General features: G+C 39.3%; 1 protein-coding gene across 6 annotated transcripts in view; it reads right to left on the minus strand.

Annotated features, from left to right (window-relative positions):
• The window catches only part of MAP7 (microtubule associated protein 7), a 121,332-nt gene that overhangs the window by 94,743 nt on the left and 7,167 nt on the right, over positions 1 to 19,422 (minus strand). For 5 of the 6 annotated variants that reach the window (XM_074896397.1, XM_074896399.1, XM_074896395.1 and 2 more), the window contains exon 2: positions 12,917 to 13,063. The exons of the other annotated variant lie outside the window; for it this stretch is intronic. In XM_074896397.1, the coding sequence (XP_074752498.1) occupies positions 12,917 to 13,063 (147 nt within the window). The remainder of the gene's footprint in view (positions 1 to 12,916; positions 13,064 to 19,422) is intronic. 6 annotated transcript variants of the gene reach the window in all.

Genomic DNA, 19,422 nt, shown 5'->3' on the forward strand with positions numbered 1-19,422 from the left:
GTAGCAATCCTTGTTTACAGAAAGCTTTTGGGATTAGCTGACATTAAGATATACCTTAAAAGGTACCCACAGACAGTGGGTACACTTACACAAACACCACTGATGAAAATATTTAGCCCCTATACTTCACCAAAACCACAAATCAAGCTATAATATGTTACAATGCCTTACTTGGGTGGGACAGGGAATGGAAATACTTTAAAATTTGTGATCTGTTATTTATGATTTCATAGGCTGACTGGGCAGGACTTTATCTACCACATTTATGAAAAGAAATTCAAACTATTCAAAAGACTGTAACAACTGAATCACAGAATCATCCAGGTTGGAAAAAGACCTTGGAGATCATCTAGTCCAACCATTAACCTAACACTGAGCGTTCTCAACTACACCATATCCCTAAGTGCTATGTCAACCTGATGTATCTACATCTCATCAAGTCCATGAATAGGCAATCCAACACAGTGGCAGGAGACCTGCACAGCAAAACACCCTGGCAGGCAATCTCCATTGCCATCTGCTTGGTCACCAGCACCTCAGCACCCACAGATTTTGGCTCTACTGGCACGTGAAAGGCAGAGCTCATTGGATCACAACCAAGATGCTATGCAGGTGGCTCATTAAAACAGCCTTAAATCTGCAAGCATTAGTGCCTGAGCAGCTCTGACCAGCTACAGCCCATGAGAGCCAACCAGGTCACGGAGTACAGCATGGGGAAAACAGCACAAAAAGCACCGCTGCTGATTAACATAAGCCTCAATGTTCCACTTAACTAAACAGCAAGTTGTATTCAACACAAATTTTAACTTCTCTTTCAGCAGAAAGTCCCAACTAATTTCAAAGGCATGCAGGACACCAACATACCCCTTCTTACTGTCCTCGATTTATTTTTACCCCTTTAAAAATCAAAGCATAAAACATAATCCAGCATTGCACTACTTTACAGCAGCACAAAGTAAAGGTATTTGGAAGGTGGCTTCAGCATTTAGAATTGCACAGGACTGTTATATAACAGAAAAGCCAGATCTCATTGGATCTTCCAATTTAAAGATCCAAGAGCACAGTAGAGAGTGAAAGTTAAAGCATATGCAAACAGTGATTTCACAACACCTTTTAATACCTGCAAGTAGCAAAGTCTTCTCAAAAGCTTGACAGGCAAACCACTTTGTTCTCACATACTAAAAAAGAATTTTGTGATATATATATATATAAAATATATATCACAAACATATACGTTATACTACATATGAAACCTTTTTGGAATATATAATTAATGCTGTTTAAAGAATATTCAAGGAAAAGGTCAATCAAGTAAGTTGTGACAAAAGAAAGAGAGAAAACACTGTGCAGAGAATGGGAATTAGGTGCACTGTTGCTCAGTCACAAGTAATTAGAGCCTCACTGGCTGGCTGTTTTTCCAGAGAGTAATATTCAATAATCCCTACACAGTCTGAAATATTTGAGTCAGATGGGAAAGCTCTCATTATAATCACTATTGTCAGGGTGTTCTGCAAAAACAAGTTTCCCCTCCCCAGTGAGGGAAACAGATTGTTCCTGTAAATGTTACTAGACATGATATTTATCACCAGTACTTCTCTAAGTCACAAGAATTTTCATGTGAAAAGGCAGTTTTTGCAGCACACGTCTTGGAAGGACTGTTAATCAATAACTGGTTTTCCAATAACCAGTCTCAGAAGACAGTTCCTTTAAAAAAATAAAAACCAAGCCTTCCTCATGCCTGCATATTTATACTGTTATGTCTTCTCTTGACTTTTGTGACTCTCTCTCACTCCCAGCCTCCTATCTTGGTGTACTTTCACACTACTTCAGCAAAGTAAGCAGGTCAGGTTGGATATTCTGTGGTAGAGAACTGGTTGAGAATGAGGAAGGACAAGGCTTTCAAAAACAAGTAAATAGCCCCCCCCCCCTCCCCCCCACTGCATAAGGTTTTGTCACCAAGGAGAAAAATTCAAAATCTTACTTAATTACAGCTGTTGGGTCCTGCTTTACTCCACAGAACATCCCATTTATTAATATGTAGTAACTCTACCAACCCACTCCAATTATTCTGTATCATCATTATAAGAAATATCTTGGCTTTCTTTAAGGACTGATAAAACAGATGTTACCAACATCACAAATACGAAAGTAAACCTTCTGATCAGGTTGCTTGCTCCCTACCTTGTTTCTTTCTAAAGCTATGTTAGTTTACCTTGTTTCAAGAGCAGCTGTCTGCTTACTCACTGGTTGCAATGTGTCAAACCAAACTCCTAGGAGCCAGGACAAAGGCAAGCAAGAGTGAATGATAACAAACAGACAAGTGTAGCCTCTGTCACTAACACAGACCCCCTTTTTAAAGCTTTTGCTAGCCTACCATGTCAAGTTTACATGGCCATATTGTTGTTTCTCCTACTCTAAACAAACAAACACCAAAAAAAGAAACCACAAACCACAAACAAAAGAGCTATCAAAGTAGAACTCTACTGAAAACTGGTCTGCAGACTTCCACATTTCATCAGCAGAACCTGCTTGCTTTGATTTATAGCAAAAAAAGCTACAGCCTCACCATCTGAGACTAGATTAGTGGTAAGTGGTACTGGCAATTATCTAGGTCTTTCTGAAAAGAAATCCTAGGACAAGTTTAATCAAAGCCTGGAGTATAAAGAGAAAGATTGAAGGAGAATGCTTTTTCAAAATTTAAGCTAAATCTCCACTGAGTGTTAAACGGAACTGCTAGTAGCAGCAAAACACACTGAATTCCTGTTTACAGCCAGGCAACAGCAGGACCTGTTTGCAAAGCTAAAATGAGCATAAATCACCCCTGCAAACATTGGGGTCAGGAGCCTATTCAGAATTCCAAACATACTGTAATCATAGAGATGCTGCCTTCATTTCTCAGGAGAGGAAAAATCAAACTCCACATCATACTGTCACCTCAAATAGTTCAGCCTTGCAATGTTGTTTATCACACAGATGCCACAAACAAGCGAAATCCATAAGGATGGTGATTAAACAAAAGTCTAACAGAAAAAGGAAGCATCCATAAGCATCACCACAGTGTGAGCATCACATTTTTCATTATCCTGCTTTCCTATGCTCTGCATCAGTTATTGATTACAAAGATTTATGTTAAACATATTGCAGTAAAACGCCAAGCTACTCTGCATACAGCCTTCAGTGACACTGAGCACCTGAGATGTGGTTTACAGCAGCAATCCAGGTAACTCACAGGGGCAGTGAGGCTAATAGACTCTCTCAACATAAACTAGTTGAAATAAATACATTATGGAATATTTCAGAAAAGACAGATTGGAAGTGTAAGAACATACCAAAATGCTGATAACCCAAGCACAACGACGAGAAGCACAAGCTGCTTGGTCTGCAGCCTAGTTTTATTGCCAGTACCTCACTCAGCAGCTGGTTGTTGCTGTCCTTTTCTGGTTTACAGATGGCAACTGCCATCTGCTTTTTCTTTACCTCTTTACCCTCTTATTTTGCAGTTCAAACTGCAACTAAACACAGCCCTGTAACACAGCTAGGTGGCTGGAGAAGGTTGTTTGGGGTTTGATGGTTTGGGTTTGGTTTTTTTTTAATCACAAACTACTCTTTCTTCCTTTGCTGCAGGGAAGAAGAGAGTGATGTAAACATTTTTTGTTTTTTCTAGTGAAAGGGAATGCACACACAGTGTGAAAGTAGAATTGTCTGGAGTTCGCGTGGCCTGCATGTCCAAGATGGGGTGCACATTCCTCAATGAAATAGCTATAACAATTAAGAAGGAATGACGGGCAGAAGGTTCAGCAGCTTGTTTTCTACCACACTGCCACTGCTGCACTCAGAAGCACAAACAAGTGCAAACTCCACTGACATGACACCTCTGTGTCTTCAAAAACAGCTCAGACACGTTCGATGTCATTCATGGTGTCTTAGTATAGAAGCCAAGATTTAGTATTGTAATTTTCATCAGTGCATTAGTCAGCATGCAGGCAATGAGGAAACTGACTTTGAAAAAGGAAAAAAAACAAAGCTAGAATTGGCTGCATAACACAATGACTTCTCATGTCAAGGGTGGGTACTGGATAAACCTGCATTTCCAAAACAGCTTTCAGAAAATCTCTCTGAAGCTGAATTGAGAAACAAGATAGCTTTGTACACTATGATACAACAGTGTGAATCAAGTTCTGTCAGCACTTCTATAATAAACCTGTGCAGGAGTTTAGAATGAAGCTGAAAAAGATCTGAAATTTAAGAATGGAAAAACCAATTCCATTCTTCAGCACACTTAACAGTATGTTTTAGGTTATTATGAGATTTTAGGTCCAGGATCTTTCACTGGATTTTCAATCAGTCAGATTGTCTCTGCCCAAGACATCAGCACTACGATCATATTCCCATTAATTAAATCAGAATTCAGGCATCCTGCAGAAATGTTATTTTTGAAAGTGTATGTTACTTCCTCACTCCTTTTCCTCATTGTCTCCCAGCACACAGACAGTAAAAATTGTTCTAATGTTTTCTGTGTCATCTACTATCCTCAGATCCTCCAGCAGGCATCCCCATTCCTGACAAGGAAAGAGCACGTTTCTAGCACAACATACCATCCAATAGGAGGTGGCTATGGCACTAGGCTGCAGCAAGGCTCATCTGAAGACAAAACTCCACCAGCTGGAGTATTTCCTGGCTACAGGGGTGTGCAGTGGCATCAGCCTTATTCCACAACCCTTCAATGCTAAACAAAAAAATCAGCATCAGATCACAGAAGAGGTCTGTGACCAGTTATACCTAGCATGACAGAGTGGAAGTACAGTTGTTCCCATGTCTGCTTCAGATGTAAGAGAAAGACCCAGAAGAAAGTTGGCTGGGGGGGGGGAAAAAATCAACCTCCATGTGAAGGACTAGGACAATTAGTAGGTGTGACTGGAAGTTCAGACTGTACCGATATTAAACAGGAGAAGTAAAGACTGAGAAGCAGGTGGCCAGCAAACAAAGTACAGATTCAGTCTGTAAGTACATTGAGTCCCTTCTGGGACTTCCACATTTCTTAATTATTCTGCAGTTGCTACCTCAGGAGAACAAAGTGACCAATACCTTGAGTATTTCTCCTGGTTGCTGAGGTTTTTGCTTAACTCCTAAGCAAACTGACTCTTGACCTCCTCTTCCAAGTTGATTGTAAATATGGCCTCCAACACACACTATGGAAAACCGTTACTGAGATTAAGGACCAATTGTAAATCTACAACTATGACTTCTAACAGGAAACTCCTGCCTTCCCTGAAGTCAGCTGTATAGACACTAGTACCAGAAAAGGAAGAGTGCTTCAGCAAACCTATCTTTTATTCCTAAATGAAGAAAACAACTAAAAGATTTCTATAATTTGGATCTCTGCTACTTCCCCCATTTTGCTACCCACCAATCTCAGATACCTGTGCTTGATTTGCTCAAACTCTTGATTCCAAACCCAGTTTCCTCTTGTTGACATCTGCACAGATAAACTCTATAAATTAGACGTGAATTAAATCTACAGAAACATAGCTAATCCCTGAGGAAAACTGTGCTGCCTCTACAGAGCCAAAGAGCAAAATTAGGCTTTGACAGATCTGAAACAACGAGAAGATAATCTATTTGCCCAGGGAACAAAAACTTCAATGGACTTCTAATCTGGTAAACAATTAGACAGAGAGAATCTTGTACCATCATCACACTGAAGCTACAGAGGTATTATTCTAGTTTAAAACAACTGAACAGTTCCCCAGCACAAACACACACAGGGCAGCCACAGGTCTGTGTCAGTACTGACACAGTTCAGCTTGTCACCAGCATAGCCTGCCCCAAACCCATCTAGTACAGGTACACAAATTCTGCTTTCTGGAGAACCATGCATCTAGGTTAAGCTGCAGTGACCTGCCTACTGGAACTTTGTTTATTCTAGCCATTATCAGCAAGTTAATCATTTAAAGGCAAAAGTGAAGCTAAGATTCAAGTGCTTCTCCTCTGAAACCGCTAGTATAAAAAGGCAATTTAAACAATCTGCATGCTATCCCTAGTCATTTCTACCTTGAGCTTGACTAAGCAGTTATGCTACATCTATACATACAGACAATCTGACTATTCAATGGCTGTCAAACCTATAAATCAGTGAGATGGGAGTTTTGCATAGAATTTGGTAAACATGATTCCACTCCTCTAAAAAATACTTTGTCTCAAGCAACAAGATGTGAAAGCTCAAGTTTTAGAGTACTCCCTAATTTAATTTCTGATGTTACATCTGCTTATTGAATATTGCGCATAGCCTCCCTCACCATTATACAGATCTGACCCACAGACATCAGCATCTACTCATACCATGCTTCAACTCAATGCAGGTGAAACTTCCATGTGAATTTCAAGTAGCGCTTGGCTGCAAAAACAGAACACAGTGAGAAGCACCTTCAGTGAGTGAAGGTAGTTCATTAAAAGAGCAAATTGCATCAACCATTGTGGCATTTATTCTCTAAGCACATTACTGCTGTGGCCTGAGGTTGGGTAGAATGGGTTAAATCATTCCTTAACGTGGCTTAAAAACACCCCACAAATCACTTCTGAAGTGACTTCTGATAATAATACAAAACTCTTCTGAGATGCTTTCACTTAGAACTCTTAAATACCAGAAAAACAAGTTATCCAGTTGTAAAGTACAGATTGAATTTAAAGCTGGGGGGGGGGGGGGGGGGGAAGCACGAAAGTACTCTGTGGGTAGCTGAGTAAGCAACGGGAATATACATGTGTGAGTTTGTGCAGGAAGAAAAATTATGTACTCCCACCGATTCACCTGAGCCCACTAATGAGTAGATTTCCATCATGACTTGCACATGGCCAGAAGCAACACTCTAGGCCAGTGCTCATTAATTTCTCTGGAGTTCAGTATGACAAGAAAAAGGTTTTCCCTTAAAAATTAAGCCAGACTTCTATGTACCTGGATACAAAGACAACTTTGAAGGAGTGAATGAATACAGCAGTTTCTGAGCAAGCTTGCAAACAGCAGCAAGAGTGCCAAGACTCCTGACAACACCACAGTCACAAAACCAGGGGATTTAACTGCAACATATTTCTTTTAAAAATACCTGCTTTGCTATTGCTTTATTTTTCCACTGCAAAATAAAGACATGGTACTATCCAGGCATGTGTAATGCACTACAAACAGGGCACAGAGATCCATTTCTTCTTGCTGTCATCTTATTCCAATGGCATGTCACTCTGTAAACCCCTTGAAAGAGTATTATTTGCATATTTTCAGAACAAAAAAAAAAGCCAACAACAAGATCTCACATAATTTCAAGATTCTTAGGCAGATCTACCACTTTTGGGTTTCTCTCTCTCCCATAAGAAATGGCCATAAGCCTACATTCCTTTCACCCACAGTTGGAATCATATTCCCAATTCAAGGTTTTTAAAGTCACTACTGTTACAGTGAATAAGGAAGAAACTCCACTGAGTGTTATCAGTCTTTTATGAGTGGTGTTTCTTATTATATGAAGCTTTCTGAAGAACTGTCTAAATTAAATTGAACTCCAATCTTTTTACAACTTCAAGCAAGCATTCTGTCCTGCAAGTAATCATATACTGGACCCTGTTCTCACATAGACAGTTCTGATGAATACTGTTATCATTTATATCTTGGTTGAAATAACCCTGTTTACTTAAAACAGTTACTTTGCAAAATTCAATCTTTTTCCTAATTAGGATTATCCTCAGTTCACATGCCAAGTTAACCTGAATTCCTTTCAACAAATATCTTAACCTTTAAAGACTATCAGCGTTGTACTCTTTTGGACTTTTGCCATCCCCATACTCAATGTCAAGTACGCTCCCTGAGCACATGAATAGATCACAGGCTGTTTCCCTCCACAAAAACAGTTGACAAAATATATGAACACAATCCTCCAGAATCAGCAGTGGAAGCCTCTTCTCACGTAGCTGGGCTAGAAGTGTAAGATGATTCTTACCCAACACAGATAAACTCTCAGTAATCCCAGCACACACTTTGACGAACAGACTGTGTTACAACACAAGCCAAGAACTCAGACCTGGGACTTTCACTCTGAAAGCCAGAGGGACTGAACAAATCAGATTTACTCCACTGGTCTGCAGAGATATTTCCTGCTATCCCTGAGAGTTCCAGCATATTCTCTCTGCTTTACTGCAAGTAAGTTACTTCATGTTAGGATCTCTTCATCTTTATTAAAAATGAGTTGTTTCATGCCACCCAGCACCTACAGCTATGAATGAGAGACAGCTTTGTAGTAGCTTCCTGAAAAAAACCCCACAGCTTCCTTCTGCACCCCCACAGCTGCAAATTATGTAATGAATATAGAGATTTTTTAAAAATGTACATCCCATATACTTTGAAAGCTGTTTTTAAATAAATGTCCAGGGGGGGAAAAAAAAAAAAAAAAAAAAAAAAATCGCAGACACTTTTGGATTCCTCTTCTTCTGGCCTTTACCAGCAGAAAGAAGGAGGAAGTATAGAGAAACATTAGCAGAACTTACTGGAAGGTGCAGGATGACAAACCACATTGTCCAGGTTCTCAGCCTTGCCCCTTTACACAGCCAGCATTGTAATGAGAATTGGTACCTTCCCTTCCTTCCACCCACTCTTTCCCCCAACTTTTGCCTCAAATGCAGATGGGCAAGATAAGGTCACAAACTGTCATGGAAAGCTAGAACACTTGATTTTGGTGAGCTAGTTCAGCAGCCTTCAACAGCTGCTCACTGTTCTGCCCAAAACAAACTGGAGGTCAGCCCACTGACTAGCATTAAGAGGCCCCATTGGGAGAACCACGATCCCAGGCAGTTTTGCTGGTTTAAAGTGTGGTGGAAGCCAGAAACCAAGCTGTCATTCCAGATCCAGCCTGAGGCACAGACTCTGCTGCGTGGGATAAGATTACACTTACACACCCCATGCAGTACCTGTTTTGTAGGTATACAGTTTCAGTTTCCAGGACTATCAATTCAATGCCCTTGAAGATGCCAAATCCCCTTTTCTTCCTGGTATCTTATGTTTGTGTCTGGGTATAGACACACAGTAAAAAAATAACAACTGCATTAAAATGTAGACAATCTGAGTTTAATGGGAATATGTATTTCCTCAATACATGGAGAATACAGACTAAGCACATAAATAGTTGTATGTTAGAAGAAATCTCCCTCATGTCTCTGGATGAATAAAGCTTACATCTGAAGTGAGCATTACATAAAAATATTACCATCCACACAACAGCAGCAAAATCTGCTGGTAATCAGACACCACTGCCATGCACCAAAGGACTGGAAAAAGCCCTTTCTTGTTTTCAAGATGACAAAGAATCAGTGTTACTGTTCAGAGACCTAAAGCATATATGTCTAGCTTTGTAACAGCAGCAATATTCACTCAGCAGATTAGAGGTACACTCCCTTGATCAATTTTAAATAAAGAGGAGGGCAAAGGATTCTACTGATAGATTGAGACTTCTTTTCATGTATTTGCCATAAATACCATAAGGTAATTATTTCAGTTATTAATTATTCAAATTCATAATCCAGAAAGATAAGCATTACTTTCCTATGATCTTCAAATGATAAATTTATCATTATGAACAGTCTGAGAAGGCATTCCTCCACCAACCCACCCCCAAGAGGAAGGAGAGGAGGCATCACTTTAAAATTTCATCAAATTGAATAAGAGCTATTAAGACTACATCCAAGGTGCCCAAAATCAGCAGAGGAGGGAAATACTAAGGTGAATTGAATTGCTCATGCCTGAATTTAAAGAATGGCTGAGGCCAAAGTTCACACACACAGGATGGATACTTTAATTAAACACTAATCTACCTGGACATATCTTTGCAATTTACATAAAGAACCACATTCACACACTATCTTCAGTCACAGAAACAATATTTGTCTTACAACACAAGCTTTAAGGGAACACTGAAGCTGTTAAGTGTGTGGTTCTGTGCCTGTTTTGTCTGGTTTCTTTGTGAATATAGTTGCAGAACTGCTGGAAAGCTGGTGAACAAAAACAACTCACGTACAAAATAAGCTTCTGTAAACCTGCACAAATTGTATTTGAAGAGTGCACTACATAGCAAAATTCTTGTATGTTGTAATGGGACAGGAGAATAGAATAAAAGTAACACAAGCAGTCCAAAGCTCAACAGCTGGAACTCAAGACCCTGCAACTGGTGCTATACAGACATGTAACAAAAATGCAGGCCTTGTCTCAAAGACAAGAGAAGGAAAGAAAGTTAAAATGTTTGGTGAAAAAGCAGTGAATACAATTCACATCAAAGGAAAGGAAGTATCGGGAGCATAGGGCTACAAAGATCACTGCAGCTTTGTAATATCTCCAGCTTAAAAAAATCATTAACATTTTCATTTCATTGTTTACACTGGAGGAACAAACTCAATGGCTACCAGACTTCTCAGATTACAGTACAGACAGCCAAAGTCAAGAAAAGTAATGGCTGATATAAAAATAAGTTTACAGAAAATCTCACAAATGTTAGCCACTTTATGATACACATAAATATTTGTTTCTGGCAAAACCAACTCATACAAGCTCTAATCAAGTCTTAGTATTCTGAGAAGACCTGAACTACCAAAATTATGATTATAACTTATGATGATATTCAAATATCCTTAATGGAGAAACAAGCTGCTTTATTATTTTGGAGTATCAGATCCATGAAAGACCTCTTGGTTTTGAACTGCTGTATAAAGACAGGTGCAGCATGGTTACAGAAACTGCAGATAAAGAAGACACATAGCCCACCTCCCATGAAGATGACACTGACTTAGTATGTGCTAGAGAGGGGAAAAGAAAAAAGAAATATCTCACCAGTTGCAGGTGCTTGCTGAGCAAAACAGGACAGGTAAAGAACTAAGATGAAACAAACACTGTAAAGTAGCAAGAGAACAACAAAGTCCAAAGGCTCGAGGAAGCTTCACATGGGTTCATCACACATCTTATGTTTCCACTCAGAACTGCACTGGAGTGACCTTGCTTGGTACTGGGAAGGGAGAACGCCACCCTGAATACATGCATTCTCTATGACCAGGCATTCCAGCTCTAACCCACCTAACCACTCATAATGCATTCAAACATACAGAAGGGTAAATAACTACATGTATCAGTGTGCAAACAGTGTTCCAGAGACAGTATGAGCAATTTTAAGTATCTAGGAAAAGAAACTAGTATATTTTCAAATTATTTTGTACAGCCTCATATTATTTCTCACTAGGAACATTCAAAGCAAGCAACCAAATTTTTATTTTATTAAAACCATATGCACTTGTTAGTTTGCTGTCTATGCTCTTGTGCACATCTGTCTACTTAATTTCACAGCAACAAGAGAAAAAAAGGAATAATCAAAAATGGAATCTCAGTTATAACAAGAGAGGCAAAGGATAAGCACATCTGTTACTGCTGCAACTGTTGCAATCTACGTCAACAAGAACTTTTACCCTGGGTAACTATCAGTGACATTGAACAAAACCAAGAAAATTATTGATTCTTAGCTTTGTGGACTGTTGACTCTGGAAGTCATCCAGCAGTGATAAAGGAAAGTAATACGCTTCTTAAAACATTAGAACCTCAATAACCTCACACTAGAGTTTGTATCTCCATTTTATATGGGCAGTTTCAAATATACATGAGTAGGTAACTATGTACAGAAGACCCTAACACATTAGGCACATTAACAATGACTAGCAATATATATTTTAGCACCATTCTCAAATTTGTCAGGTTCTTCACCATTCTGAAAAAAAAAGTACAAGCTGCACACTCAAAAAAAAAAAAAAATTGAATTTTGAATTTGTTTGTAACAGCTATCAAGCTACCTTTTTACTTCAAGAAGAAAATAACCAGTTAGCTGTAAATGATTCATCTCTACTAAATATACATACTATAAATTTGCTATTTAAATGCTTGCTAGCCTCTCCTTTTACATGGTAGAATGGTAACTTCTGAAATTTGAAACACTGTCTTGAGGCTACAAGCTAGTATTTGTTTTGTAAACAAAAAAAATCTAGCACTATTTTCCCCCTAAATAAGACCATAAAAAGGAGTGCTCATATAAATGGAGTCACTTAATCACAAGAATAGAAATTATAACAATCAAACTTAAAATTCCAGTCACAATTGTAAGGTGCAGGATTCTTGCCAGACCAACAGAATTTAAACACTAGGTTCCATGTGGAAAACATTAATTACATAAGATAGACAGTGGCTACACAGGCTTGACAGACCTCTGTTATAAATCAGTGGCCATCAGCATCCTTCTGCCACCACCACTCACCTATGTTACACATAATAAATATTTTTCTTTATCAGTGACAATTTGTTGGGTTTGCTTTTGGGTTTTTTTTGTTGTTAGACTTAAAGTCAGCATATTTGAACAATGTGTATTTTTCTATACTCTGTCGAAGGCACACTGCTCCTTATGCACATGAATGGAAGTATAGCTAATTTTACATTGTCTTTGGCAAAGCTGTCTTCTAACAAGCTGATACTGCATTCTGTATTCTCAAGCCTACAATCACCTTTTTTTTTTTTTTTTTTTTAATAGGTATTTATCCAGACTATGCACAGAAATCAAAGAAAATACACAGAAATTCACCGATACATTTCTGATACAGGACCCTTATCCCTACCAGAAAAAATGGGGCTAATAACTAAAAAGTATTATTTTCTTCACATCTAAGGCAGATGATTGCATAACAATCCAGAGGATTTAAATACAGACACCTATCACACACCGTGCATTTGTGGGTGCCAATATGCATTGCCAAACTGCACCAGCCACAGACTATAGCACACAGAAGAGCTAATAAAACATTGTGCCTGCTGTGCAGCGTATTCCACACACAGCCCTGATCGCGCTGCAGAACCGCGACGTACCTTTCAGTCTTTTGGAATTCCCGTTCTTTTGCTGCTCATCCTCTTCATTAATGGTGAATAAACCCATGGGATTTGGCCTGGCACTTTTCTTCAGTCTCTCTTGTCGGAGGGCAGTAGTTGAACCAAGCATGTTGCTGTTGCCTCTTGCTTATTAAAAAAAAAAAAGTAAGAAACTGCAGCCCCTGCTTACCCGCTAGCTGCAACGCTGCCTGTTCATTTGAGCACTTGTAATAGATCCCCTATGGATAAGTGGTATGCAAACAGCTGACAAATACCAACATCCAGTCGGCGGCGAAAGGCTTGCAGTCTTTCCCCACCTTAAGAAAAGCCCTAATTAAAGGCACATTGCTTTGGATGCTGCTCGTCACTGTCTTAACCTGTTCAATCAGATCCCAGCCCACAGCTCCGGGTTCCCTGCTGCAGCACCTTTTTCCCTGCAACCGTCTTCCAGCTACAGCACACTAAAATATTCAGCACACAACGCAAGAGGAGAAAATATGATACGCCGCTGTTAACAGTTGCCCTGACAACACTGACACATCCTAATCAAAAGGGGGTCCATGAGTGTTGTCTCCTCAGCAGCAGCAAGCCGGCCTCGGAAAGGCTGCCTCCTGCACGCGTGTGGGGAGCTGGAAGCCCCTCAGCAGCTGGGGCTGCTCCTGCCTCCTCGCAGGGCGGCGGGAGGATGGAGATGTGCTTGCACAAGCAGATGAGTACCGGGTGAAGGCTCCAGGCATGAACCTGCATTTTGCCAGCTGCTCTGTTTATTCATGTTTAGAAATTTTAGCCTAATCTAAGACTAAAACAATGACGATGAGTCTTCTTCCATATATGCATGTGCTGGGTGTCCTCCCCCACCCCTTAACTTAATCACCCTCCTATGCAGTGCATACCTTTTGCATTAGGAATGTATACACCCAAAATTACAGGCAGGTGTTGGAACATTCTTTTCTGTGTGTGAAAACTCAAAAATCAGGATTTCTACCTTGTACCAGCAACATAGGGTAACAAAAGGACTTGGAGTGAATATACTGTATCACATTACTAGTTTTACAGCACCAACTATTAACGTTCACTTTGCAAAATGAACAAAATACAAACAGCCTGGGTGATTTTAATTAGTTGCATTTCCTTCGTATGCTGGCATTCTGTATTTTCTTTAGCCATTTACGACAGAGCACTTGCTCACAAGTTTTGCAATCTGCATGTTTCATCCTTCACAGCTCCAAACGCCACTGTGTAATATGTTGGATGTTTTTACCTGTGAGACCTCAATCTTCTTCTCATTCAATGTGTGCTCGCTGTTCCAAAATACTACTTAAGTAAAACTGCAAGCTAGGACATCTCTATAATGTTAGAGAATTTTTCCCCACTTCAGATTTTTTTTTTTTTTTTAAAGAGAATCTTGATGTAACCTGATCAGCTACCACAAGATGGCACATACATTAGTTTACAAGCCCGCAGGTGGCTCATATTGAAAGCACAAGATTATATAGATGTATATGATCACCTCAATGACATGCGTAACAATACCGAAGAAGAAAGGTCAGAGTTTATGACAGTCAACATGGTGTGTATCACAGTGGCCCGGGATGCTCCTTACAGAGGAGTGATGGATCATGCTCAGCTGCCAGGACAACTCTGTTCTCCCACACCTTAGGCTCATCAGCAGAAACCCAGTGGATGGAGCAGAACACAGCACCACCTGAAGGCCCAGCTGGACCATTCTTCCTCCTTCTCCAGCATGAGCACAAAGCACCCAACCAAAACAGAAGTATTCTGCAGGAGCACACCAGTTCTGAACCAAGCACACCAGTTCTGAACCAAGTCCATCTCCAGTAGGTATTTCCTCCTGGCTGTGTCCTGCCACTGGTCTACAACTTGGGACTCTCTGGGCATACACGGAAGCTGTACACAATGACATCTGTCTACAGTTAAAGATGCTTTGTACTAAAGGGCGTCAACAAGAAAAAAAAAAAAGAGTAAGGAAAAAAAAGCTGTAACACAAGCTGTTCTTTAGCTCTGGAGTTTGCTTTCTGGAGTTTATATAGGCTACTACTTTGTCCCGAAAGAGAAACAGCTCCATTCTTCAAATCCCATCCACTTAATACCTACCACAAATACTAGGTAACAGTACACACAAGAGCTACAAAAAAAGTGTGGTAGGTAGTAGCATACTTATCCTAAGTGCCCAAAACTGTTGCCAACAGAAGTAACAGAAAACAACACTTACATGGGAACTTAAGTATCACTCCATCCCCTTTCGCTGTTTTAAGTCACTAAGAAAGGATTCTTGCCCTTTTAAACATTATGTTCAATCACCTTTAAATGCTAAACTACTCAAACAGGCATTTTAAAACATATAAGAAGTATCTAACACAGGAATATACACCTGACTGGAGGGGTTTTCATCGTATGTTAACTGTTTCAGCATCTCCATTTCCCGATTATCTGAGGAGTCATGAAGAACAGCTGCAAGACTGAGAACACCTTCCTTGGTTCTTGTAGGTTCCCCTGCACCCATAAGCATGATTTGCTCTGAGTACAAAAATAGTAATGATGAAGTTTGATGCTTCATGGGCTGGTTAAGATGGATTTGGGCAATGACACACAGGCAACTGGGGTGTTGGTGCATACTTATTTCTGTTGACTTACTAATGCAGAGGTGAATTATGACAGAGGTAAAGGATCAACAGCACATTCAGCTTACACAGCATGATTTAATTTCAAGGCCCCTGTGGTTAAAAATTATGCCAGCCCACAACATGTTTCCAAATGCCTAATAAAATGGCATCCTAGCTACCTGCAACCTATTATAAATAAAAGGTATCTATTACAATAGCAGATACCACATAACTTGAGGTACTTGGTTTTTTTGTGAAAAAAAATCCCAAACCTTTGTAATAACACTATTAAACATGCATAAAAAGGTAGCAGTGCTGTATAAAACCAGACTGTATGGACAAATCCCCTCCCTCCATCCATTGGTTTCGGGCAGAAAAAGAAATTCCTGAGGTATCCCTAGAAGGACAGATTTGCTTATTTCAGCCTTATCTCAGGTATGTCGGAGCTTCTACATGAAAACTGGGATGAAAGCAACATTCCCCTGAGGGAACAAAGTGATGGATAATTTTAGTAGCAAGGCTGTTAAATTCTTTAAAAAATAAACGAAAAGTATTTGCTTGCACAGCCCCTATTAATGATTTTTTCCCCCCTCTAATCACCAGTCAGACTGTATACCAATACAATCACAGCTGAGCTCCTACTGATGGGGTGAGACTCTCTCAAGAGGATGAGGGCACCTCTGTATCTTGAGGGCACTGGACAATTTGGGATCTTTTCCTTTTTACACTTTCAAACTCATTATCAATTAAACCACTATACTTAAACACACCCAATCTCATCCTCTGGGTTCTATCGGTATAATTACCCGCACAATACATTGTCTGATACGCAACAGTCTTAAACAGCAGTTTGAACAAAGACTATTAGGATAATTATATTGTGATCTGAGAAATGTAAATATTCATAACAACGTGCTAATTGATGTTTCTTCTTGCTATCTCTACCTATGAAATGTAAAACAAGTTGAAGCCAGTCACCAGCACAGTCACCATGATACCTACTTGCAGTCTACTGTGGGTAATCTGATAATTTTCAATGGCTGAACTCCAGATTTGCTATCTTCTTTCATTCACAGGATTGTTTCAGTCCCTGTAAACTATCCAAACACTACATGAAGCTCATTACTGTGATTTAGAGTATAATGAGGTACACATGACAAGTTCATGTTTTACAGCCACTGCCTTGTGAAGCTCTCGCCAGTCTGAACTTACTGAAGTGAACCTTTTTGCACTTTCATAGGGGAAGACAAAAGGCAGTATTCAACACAAGTTAACTAACTAACAGAAAAGAAAAACATTGTGAAGACAAGACAATTTGTATCTTCAACAAGAGATGACAGGCTGTGATAACTAGGGCTGTGTATGTTTTCAAGAAAAGAACACTTAATGTAACACTAAGTGGAAGCCATCTTGTATCATTGGGCATGTCAGGTTACATTACAGAGAATCAAACCAACTGATTGCAGGATCATACACTATTGCAAAAGGGGCAAAAGAAATTTATAGACAAATTGCCTATGAAAAGCCCTGCAAACCGAAGCACTTATAAGGCAATGCTGAATCACAATATATAGATCTCTCCTCCCACTCTGTGAGACACCTGTTGTATGTTCATCAAGCTATGTTTTATAGGGATTTCAAATATTTGTCCTGCTATTTTCTTAGCATAAGTGCAGTTAAAATACAGTTTAAAAGAACACCATGCCCAAAGAGCAAGCAACCAAAAAGTCAGGGTTTGACAGGGAAACCTCCCCTGCTGTGTGTGTCATGTCCTCCCCCCAAAAAAGGCAAAAAATACCCTAACCCCTCAACACTTCCAGGTCTAATAAGCTCTCAGTCTTAACACACACACAAATCTACTATGTGTCTTTATCATGAAACCCAGATATGACCATCCATTAAACAGACCACTAGATAATCTCCAGCCTTCAAATCTCCGTTCTTCCCCACTGCCAGCCAGAGGGATTTTAATTAAAAAAAAAAAAAGTTTGAGGCACAGATACATCAAGCCAGTTTCAGAAGCCAGGGCAGCCTGCTCTCCACTGCTGCTGTTTCCAACACTTGAGCTCTCCGAAGCCTGAAGTAAGCTGTAACCTCCAGCCTAGGTTTCTCCAGTTATAGGATGGAATAAAACCTTCAGAATTATTCTTCTGAAATAACTTACTGATTATTCTAAAATACTTCTCTTTTAAAATACTTTGTACAACCTTACTGTTATAAGAGTTACTCAGCAACTATTCAACTTACCGAAACAAGAGAAGAAAAGTTTGGACTGTGAAAACCACAAGCTGAACAGAGAAGTCACACATGAACTATAGTACTTGTAGAGCACTATCCACAATCCTTTTCTTACCCTGTTCTTCAGGTTTATCCAAAACTGCTAACAGCTGAAGATCATTTTCTTGTAGGGTACCAGTACAAAAACCCAACAAACGAACCAACAAAACCCACAAACTTGAGGTCTGGGTCACAGTATTTGTACAGTAAAATAAATACTGTTCTACTTCTGCTCTTGGATGCTGATTCAAAGCCTTTGAACATAAAAGGAAAGCTTCCCCTCAATTTAAGTGTATTTTATATCAAGAATTAGATCAAGTCAATACTTTAACATATGCTCCTTTCCAGATTACCAATTTTCCATTAATATTTCTGATGTTCTTAGTACTGAGAGGTTCAGGACAAGATAGGTATCTATCTTATGTAGTAGCATCAAGAAGGGGTATGGCATTTTGCATTTACAGACATGTTTTCCCAGCATGAAACAATAAGGTTGCACTGAGAACTGGGTTCCAAATGTTTCTTTCTTAGGAAGAAAGATCAGGAAAATCAAGGTATAGTTAAAAGCTTCCATCCTGTTCTGCAAAAACAGTGCATCAAAAAATTTCAGTGTACCTACCCATCAAAACACACAATCATACTTTGTATGGACGCTTTCAACAGTAATAATCTATGACAAAAGCTTTTTTTAAGAAGTCATTTAAAAATACATAATATAGACAGTGCTAGATCACAGATTTGTAGAATATTTCCAGTTGGAAGGGACCCATAAGGATCATCAACTCCAACTCCCTACTCCTCGCAGAACACTATTGGAATATATGGACACTAACTAAACTTTAAATTCAGTCTCTCCCTAATTTTCTTCAGGAGACTCATCTCCTTGAATTTACTTTCTACTTCACTAGGTTTTAAATCAGGCCAAAAGAACTGAGAAAATAGAGCCTTCCCTGCCCCTTGTGTGAGAAAAAAGCTATTTACTCAGCATCAAAGGACTGGAAACCTTTTCAATGCTATGTAAATCTAGGACAGAGCAAAACAGCCTTAAAAAGACAGACAGGATTCCTCTGCCCTGGTTAACAAAAACCAAAACAAAAAAAAAGGAAAAGTTAAGTTGGAAATAGAAAAAACAGCCACTATATCAGGAAAAACACTTGCTTCCATTAAGCAAACCACAGTCTCAAACATCATGCGCACATCATTTTTTTCACTGATACTCTTGTATTCTCTCTTCCTTCTACCTCTTATTGTCAAAAAAGGAGAGAGGATAACCTCATCTTTACAGAGGTTTCTCTCTTCAAAGGTATCTCTAAGGCCTCACTTTTATATACAAGATAATAAAGAACTGGCAGATTATTTTTACAGCAGTACATTAATTTTTTTAAACAACTTCAGTATTTAGTGTATAAACATCTGATATAATAATTGATTTCTTCTTTCCACCTTCTTGGAAGGAAAAAAGCGCCCTTGCATTAATCAGTAAGACTGAATATAAAATGCTAGAGAATAAGAATGGAAACCTTCATCTTTTTGACTAATGAGAATCCTGCTGTCAAGTGTATAGATGCACTCTGAATAGCTTTAAATAAGCAATAAGTTGACTCA

The sequence above is a fragment of the Athene noctua genome, chromosome 1 (assembly GCF_965140245.1).
Source record: "Athene noctua chromosome 1, bAthNoc1.hap1.1, whole genome shotgun sequence".
NCBI classification, from domain to species: Eukaryota; Metazoa; Chordata; class Aves; order Strigiformes; family Strigidae; genus Athene; species Athene noctua.